The 8,912-nt window shown below is 41.1% G+C and overlaps 1 protein-coding gene across 1 annotated transcript; it reads left to right on the top strand.

Moving 5' to 3' along the window:
• Positions 1-810: 810 nt before the first annotated feature.
• Positions 811-4,085, top strand: LOC101849903 (the record flags this gene model as incomplete). Its single annotated transcript, XM_005091838.2, is given in 3 exon segments — positions 811-1,021; positions 1,846-2,043; positions 3,022-4,085. Coding segments are annotated over 3 exon segments (1,438 nt in total), but the record flags the coding sequence as incomplete, so codon positions are not given.
• Between the last annotated feature and the right edge of the window lie 4,827 nt (positions 4,086-8,912).

The following is an 8,912-nucleotide window of genomic DNA, read 5'->3' as shown; positions in this document are numbered from 1 at the left end:
GGGGGGGTAATTTTCAATTTTGTACCCCAAACGGTCCTTATCTGGCTCTTTATGTGATCAATACGCAGCAAAATGACTGGTTTATTTTATTTTGTAGTTTCAGTAAGAGTTTTACAGCACTTGTAATACAGCTAGTTCATAGAAGTGCCGACGATTACAAGTGTTTTAACAGAGCAATATTCAAAAGGAAGAGAAAGAAGAAGTAAGGACGACTGATGTTTTATAGGAAAGAAGGAGCAAACCACACAATGACACCCACCAACCACCCACAATGTATACGTGGTGAATTTAATAACGATAACAAGAATGGTATGACTTAATGACTTAAGAGAAGGTATTGATCTCAAAGTCATCCTCTTTGTCAAGAAATTCAAACTTCAAAGCATGTCTTACAGCTTTTGAACCTTGGCCTACTTAAACCTTATCAAAAGTAATTATAGCAACTTTGTCATCAATGCAGGGACAATAGTATAACTAGGTCAGATCAGAGACTGGTAATATGATCACACACAATGACACACAGACACACACACACTTATACACCCACATACACACTCACACATTATGCCAACGCGAATGCACATACACACACAAACACACACACACACACACACACACACACACACACACACTTATTCGACCGCTCAGTGCAAGTCTCCGTCATACGTCGTTGTCTTTTCAAAAGTGCGTATCGCAGAGTCTTACTTAAGCAGTCGATATGTGTGGTTTGGTTGTCGTTGTCAGTCCAGCAATTAAATACAATGCAAAGCAACAACTCTGTCACTATCAATCCTGTATTTATTTACCAAGGGCCGCCGATAAGATGAAGTCACGTGACTGTCCATCCCGTCATAAGGTGCCCGACGAGACAACACACACTAGGCCTACACATCCGTGTACCACTTCATCACGACGTCAAGACGAGCAGAAGGAGAACCGCCATTACAAGACGCTCATCTCGCAGACGTCAGACATGTCCGGGGCAGACGCGAGTATTAAAGAAGCTCCAGATTTTGCCGAGGTGGGTCCTTTTTTAAAATGTAGGTCTTTTTTACCCCCAGGTCGACGCACAACAGGTCTCCGGCGTCTGTGGTGTAGCGGTTATACAGGGTCCCCATTGCGGATGGGATCGGGTTGGGTCGGGATGATCGCCCGACTAGTCGCCTGAAAACAAACGCGTTTGCTTTTGAGGCGACGAGTTGGGCGCGATTGTCTTGTGCCACGATAGCCGCTTTCGCCCCCCATCAGGATAGTAAACCGAGCCGAGCCGAGCCGACCCGACCCGAGCCGACCCGACCCGATCACCCAATTGGCACCGCGTATAAGGCGCTTCGCTGTCGCACGCAGGAGACCCGATATATTCAAAGATTTTTAAAAAGCCGCACTGGGGATTGGAACCAAGTCCATCTGTTATACCAGTGAACATACTAGAGTCTGTGGTGCAGTGGTTAGGCGCTTTGCTATCAGGTCGCACGATGAAGACCCGAGTTCGATTCCCCAGTTGGGAGGAATTTTTATTGAGTATCTCGGTCTTTCTGCAGGAATGTTGTGTACTTCTCAGCCTGAGTTGGTCTTGACAGATGGTCGAAATCCGCGTGCTTCTGTAGATTCCAGTTGGTCTTCCTCTTCTTCTTTTCTTCCTCGTTGGCCCCTATGTCTGAAAGGGCAATCTTGTCTCTGGCATTCTCAAAACATGTCCTTAATATCCCCATCTTCTCTTTTTTTATGGTCTACTTGACAATATCTCCAATTCCAGGTCTTTCCAACACTTCATTATTTCTTATAAATTCATTCCATGTTCTTGATAAAATATTACATTATAATGAATTATGTCTCTGTCTCTAGGTGATGAAGGCCAAAAGCATAATGTCTGCCATGAGGCAGGCAGTGAGGAACGGAGCCTTGCCTGTGGTAGAGAAACTGCTGCCTGTCGTACGTCACAGCATCTTGCCTGTCAGCAAATACCTTGGCGGGAACTCTTTCGATAACGTCATTCTTGCAGACGCTGTGGAGCTCGGACACTGTGATGTCATAAAGATCCTGGTGAGTGAGGGAAAAACCCAAAAGACCGTCGGAATAATGTGTACTTAATTCTCTGTCCACTACGTTTTTGTTTCGACGTTGCTGTTGCTGATATTGTTGCTGTTGTTGTTGTCGTTGTTGTTGTTGCTGCTGCTGTTGTTGTTGTTGTTGTTGTTGTTGTTTTTGTTGTTGCTGTTGTTGTTGTCGTTGTTGTTGTTGTTGTTGTTGTTGTTGTTGTTGTTGTTGCTGTTGTTGTTGTCGTTGTTGTTGTTGCTGCTGCTGTTGCTGTTGTTGTTGTCGTTGTTGTTGTTGCTGCTGCTGTTGTTGTTGTTGCTGTTGTTGTTGTCGTTGTTGTTGTTGCTGCTGCTGTTGTTGTTGTTGTTGTTGTTGTTGTTGTTATTTTTTAGCTATCAACCGAAATGTCATAGGTTCAAAGCCCGTGAGGGGTCTGGCGTTGTTTCCTTGGGAAAGGCACTTTACTCATATTTTCCTCACTTCGCCAAACAGCCAAATAACTATCTTTTCAGTTTGTTAGTGTTTGAGCACTCAATCAGCGACGTGTCATGTTTGCTTCCCGGTAATCAAGAATGTTTTTAAGTGTTCTAGGGTCTTCTAAGGGTAATAATATGACATACAAATTGTAAAGAGCATAGAGCTAGCTGTAGAGCGGGGAAATGCAACATACAAATGCTATTTATTATAAATTATGGATTATTTATCTTTCATATTATAATGATTGAAGTTATTGTTCATTGTTCTTTCCCGTCGCCTTCAAAGTGACCCAATTGTGTGCATAACAAACATGACATCTTGTCTTGCTCCCTTGTTCCCAGTTTCAAATTATTTTTAAGTATATTTAAATGGAGATGGTCTACTATGTAGATGTAGGTAGTTATAGTTAATATATGGCATATTTTGTACCTCTATTTGTACTACCTTTTGATATTTGTCCCTCCGCCTACTTGATTCTATTTTTTGTTCAATTTCTTGGCTGAACAGATCAATGGTGGTGGAAGTCCAGACGGAGTAGTGCGAGGGGAAAGTCACGTGAACAGAGCTATCCGGAGTCAGAAACAGGAAGCACTGAAGATTTTGCTTGACCTTGGTGCCAACATCTCTACTTCCGCTGCTCAAGGCGCGGGGAAATCAGCACTGCATCGAGCTGCAGCACACGGTACGGGGGCCATAGTGTGCTGCCTACTTGACTTCGGAGCCGACATCGAGGAAAGAGATCGCGTCCATGGCAACACACCCCTCCACGACGCATGCGCGTACTGCAACGGAGACGCCGCTTTGGCGCTTTTCAAGCGAGGGGCGGAGTTTAACGCTGTCAATCAGATGGGTAAAACGCCGCTTGCTAAACTACTCGAAACTGTTACGAGGGCGGATGATTTTACAAACAGATCTCGACTTGACTTGGCCGAGGAGCTAGTCCGACTCGGATTTGCTATCCCCGTGAACACAACGACTAAAACTTTGACTGTAGGTACAGCGAATACAACAGCTAGACGTGGTGGTCATGTCAAGGGCCGGACTCTGAGGTCGAGACAGACTGCTGTACTGGGTGAGAAGATCGAGTGTCACGGACTCCTAGAGAAATCTATTTATAACAATAATGGTGACTCGAACACAAAAAGCCCACGCGATACTGATACTACAAAGAATGACACCCCAAACAACTGTGGCTCGAAAAGAAAACAGTCCTGGAGGAAAGGGGCGGCGTCATATACAACTTCCGTTTCTGGTTCTACGCAGTTAACAGAATTCAGTCAACAAGGGGAAATCATCCCCAGTGGATGTTCTGTCTCAGGTGAACCAATCGCTTTCCCTACCAAAGAGAACAAACTCTACCAGCTCTATTTGAGCATTTTACGACAAGCATCCTGCTCTTTGACATTGCAAGAAAACTGTAGACTGACCATTGTCCGGTCTATAGAGGGACCTCTAAGACCAGCAATAAAGGAGCTGGGGTTGCCCAAGATTCTACAGCGATACGTACTGCTTGGGAATCAAGATGATTGTTTATAAATGGAAATAATTAAATTTTTCTCTCCAATTCTGACTATCCGTCGTCCGTCTGTCTTTCTTTCTGTTTGTCTGTCCCGCCCTACCTCCTCCTTCTCCAGCTCTCTCTATCCCTCTCTCTCTGCCTGTCTGCCCCCCCCCCCTCACACACCTTTTTTCAAACTCTTCCTTTTTCGTACGTCTTGAAGTTAAAACATTTCCTCCCCAATCTTAATTTTTCGATGTATAAATCTATTGCTTGAGGGCAAGCAAGGCAGGGGTAGGCCCAGAGCAATCTACTTGGGGAACCTGAACAAGTGGGTGACAGGTAGGGATCAGGGGAACGTAGTTTTTTTAAAGAGCATCTGAGCAAAGGAATGAGTTGAGAGCTATGATCGCCGTTGTCTGTCGCAGATCTGGTACTTAATGATGATGATGATGATGATGATGAAATCTATCGCTAAATACCAGTCTCTATTTCCCCTTTGTACATCACGTAGGGTATAGATAGATTGTCCCCTCCCCCACCCGCACCCCCCATCCCCCACCCCAAAGAAACATGCAAACAAACAAACAAACAAAACAACAATAACAACTACTACAAACAAACAAACAAAACAACAATAACAACTACTACAAACAAACAAACAAAACACAAAACGAAAAAAAAATCACGCACACAAAATCTTAACTGTGATGTGTACCTTTCTCCAGTTGACTTGCAAGCGACAAGTGGAAAAACAAAAATAAATGAAGTAATTTCATTCAAAGAAAAACTACAATATTGTGAGTGAAAGAGGATTTATTAAAAAATCGTATGTGAGCTTGTGTTTGTGCTTGTTCGTTCGTGAGTACGTGGACAAGTTTGTGTGTGTGTGTGTGTGTGTGTGTGTGTGTGTGTGAGTGTGTACGTGTGCGTGCTTGCGCGCATGTGTGTGCGTCTCTCTCTCTCTTTCTCTCTCTCTCTTTCGTTCTCTCTCTCTCTCTCTCTCTCTCTCTCTCTCTCTCTCTCTCTCTGTGCTCCCCCACACACACAACGAAAAATAATAGGTTCATCTTAAGGTATTCAAACTGATGATTCCCCATGTCTGACAAGCATGACGCCACTGTCCTTTGACCCTGACTTCTGACTAAAGGCGTGCTGTACTCACCACCTACCAAATGGATTACTACATTATTGACTACATGGTTATTAACCTCTTCACTGTCAGACCCGTGTCATGACTTGAAGAAACTTTAAAAGAAATGTAGATGTTTTTACGCCCCCATCGACACTTTAGATAATTTAGGAAGCGGGCTTCCGACACCGCCTGTCCGGGCCAACCAGGGCTGAGAGGGATGCAACAACTCAGCAGAAAGACCGAGATACTTGATTTAAATAAAAATAATCTCGCCACTCGGGAATCGAACCCTGGTCTCCTGCGTGCGACATCGAAGCGACCGCTGCTACACTACTCCACAGACGCTGATGATGTGACCTAAGTAATGGAGTACGTCCAGGATCAACAACAGTGCATTCTTCTAGTTTTAGTAAGTGTTTTACAGCACTTGCAACACGATCAGGTCATAAAAGGGCTGAAGATTAGAGGTGTTACAAGAGAGTAACAATACCCCCCCCAAAAAAAAATAAAAAAAATAAAATAAAATAAAAAATGGAGGAGATAAGGACGACAGATATAATTTGATGAGAAAGAGGTAGCAGACCACACCAGAGCACCCGCCAACCACCCACAAGTCCATACTACCTGCGGTTCATAAATCTAAAAAGAAAAGAAAAAAAAAAGAACATAAAAGTTCCTAACAGTCGACTACGGATTAGTTGATGTCTTAGGGGGAGTGAAAAAAGATCAATTCATAGGGTAGGAAGTCGTTCAACTTAACCGTTAAGACCTGTAAAGAACAAAAGCTGGTGGGACCCGAGAAAAAAGACCAACTTAACCAAAGATTAACCCAAAGGAGTTAAACACAAGTGGTGTAGACAGTTATGTTTTTGTTTGGTTCAAGAAGTTAGGTAAATCGATTTTCTCCGCTCTCAAACTGACAACCCAGTCACCAACAACATTCTCTCCACCTAAACGTTAGCTAAATTGAGCTTTTATCTAAGAACAGGGCTGACTTTTCCTTGGATAAAATAATACAAACTAAATTGTGAAGCCAGCGATAAGAACAGAATAAATAGAGAAAAGGTCACACTGAAGAAACATTCATTAGTCCTTTGATATCCTGTTTATAACGTGTATTCTTAGGGATACAAGGTTTTTGCTGTTTTCCTTCTTTCGGCATAAATAATCAAAGGCGCAGTCTTTTTTTTCAGTTTCCTAAAAGTTTTACGGCGCTTGCAACTGCAAAGAGTCATGTGTTGTGGTCTTCGATATTTACAAAACGAAATAAACTTGTACACCATTCGTGTTCGGACCTCCAACTTCCTTGTTCAGGTCCAAAACAACAATCAACATCCTCACACTAGCTGCCTTTTTGGCCCGAGAAGTCAGAGATTGTTCAAGCACCTGTTGTCGTCAGTTTTCACAAGCCACAGGAGAGGGTCATTGGTCGGATGTGTGGCTCAGAGTTGCTTTTGTCCTATTGCGTGTGAGCTCATTATTTACAACATGTGAAATAAGCATGCGTACCACATGGGGCGGCTGCTTAGAATGAACGTTTTGTTTTTACTATTCCCAGCCAATAATGATGATAATAGTAACAACAACAACAACAACAACAACAATAGTAGTAGTAGTAATAATAATAATAATAATAATAATAATAATAATAATAATAATGATAAAAATAATAATGATAATAATAATAATAATGATGATGACGATGATGATGACGATGATGAAGATGATGATGATGATGATCCTTCTACTACTACTACTACTACTACTACTACTACTACTACTACTACTACTACTACTACTACTACTACTACTACTACTACTACTACTACTACTACTCCTCCTCCTCCTCCTCCTCCAACTACTACTACTACTACTACTATTACTACTACTACTACTACTGCTACTACTACTACTACTACTACTACTACTACTACTACTACTACTACTACTACTACTACTGCTACTACTACTACTACTACTACTACTACTACTACTACTACTACTACTACTACTACTACTACTACTACTACTACTACTACTACTACTACTACTATTACTGCTACTAAAATATGTTGTTGGTGTTCGAGTGCTGGGCAGTGTTAATGGCCACTGAAGAAACAAAAAGCTGGTTTCTTCAATTTCATTATTTTGACGAGCGCCTGATTTAACCACACTGCCTCACATATTAATATTTATTACTTTCTGAATGTCGGTGACATATTGTAGTGCGGTCAAAAATTCGTGGCGAACCTTATTGTCAAATATTTCCTGAGCTATCGAATATAGACTCTCTAGCTTTTGCACAGAGACTTGTATCAATTGGTCTTAACATATACAGTATAAATATTTTTGTAAACACCTGTTAGTTGTATTCTAGAACATTCCTTAATAAATACCAATAACACATCGAAGTGGGTGGTTTCCACAGATTTTAAAAGAATTACAGCTGTGGCAATATCGCTTTCAAAAGCAAGTTCGTCATGTTTTTCTAATTGCGACATTATGTTCATTGAACGCTTTCTTTGAGAACCTTTAGTGCAAAAAACTGTTGACTATAAAATTAATTTCTTTTAAAAAGCGCATTGGTGAGCTGTGACGTAGGCCATATTACATGTATACGTACGCAAAATATTTATGTGTGAGAAGCGGGAAGTGCTGTGAATAATCCTACATTCTGCGTGTCAGAGAATAATATTTTATTTTTCATATATTTTAATATATAAAGAAACGTTTTTAATCCAGCCTCAATTGTTGTGGGAAAATATGATTACGTTAAGACAAATTGATACAAACTGCGGTGCAAACTTTGTCGACATTGATTCACCCTTCTTTAAAGAGAATGATATTTCCGGATAGGTTGCGCACGAATTTTTGACTGCACACTAAAGTAGTGGCATCATGGTGAAATCAGGCGCTTATCAGAATATCTCAATCAGAGAAACCGGGGGTATTTTCGGCCGTTGGGCAAATTTAATTTAATTTAGAATTTAAAAGAAAAAAAAAAGAAAAAGGAAAAAAATAAAAATAAAATGGCTGAGTACTTTTTCTATCTGTTTAAAAACTCATTTTACACATGTCTGTGTGGAACTGACTGAAAAACGTTGATCAAAGGCACAATAAACGTAAATTTGAAGTGTGCATGGATATCCAAGTTTTGAAAGTCATCAAAATTTGGCGGCCTATTTCATGCTAACATTATTTATTTTACTCTGAAACCAGGTGCGCCCCGTCCTTTTTCAATAGCACACATCTCTACTTCTACTTAAGACAGAAGAAGATTTTCTTTATCGGAATGAACTCACCTTAATAACATGATGTCAATAATTCCACATGCCAAGAAATTGACGATCACCTGATCCCACCACTTCATGGTACACCTACATTTATGTACATGCATAACAAAGAAAATAAGAAATTGTCCAAAAACAAAACAAAGCAAAAAAAAAAAAACAAAAACAAAAAAAAACAACAACCCCCCCCACCTCCCAACCACCGGAAAAACAAACAAAAACACATTATGTAAAAAACAAATATTGGTAAAGTTTCTTATTTTACCTAATCAAAATCAGACTTCCTAATGCACTATTCACCTTTTCAGCGTAAAGGGAACTGCTGTTGCCTTCAGTTGTAACAAGGTCCAGATGGGGAAGAAAAGTGGGTGTTCGGCGTTTGCTCATGGTGTGGTTTGCTCTTCCTGCTTTCATGTCTAACATTTATCCGACTTCTCTCTCTCTCTCTCTCTCTCTCTTTCTCTCTCTCTCTCTC

Source organism: Aplysia californica, unplaced genomic scaffold (assembly GCF_000002075.1).
Source record: "Aplysia californica isolate F4 #8 unplaced genomic scaffold, AplCal3.0 scaffold00036, whole genome shotgun sequence".
Lineage (NCBI taxonomy): Eukaryota > Metazoa > Mollusca > Gastropoda > Aplysiida > Aplysiidae > Aplysia > Aplysia californica.
Note: the sequence above shows the minus strand (reverse complement) of the source record. Positions and strands in the feature narration are given on the sequence as shown.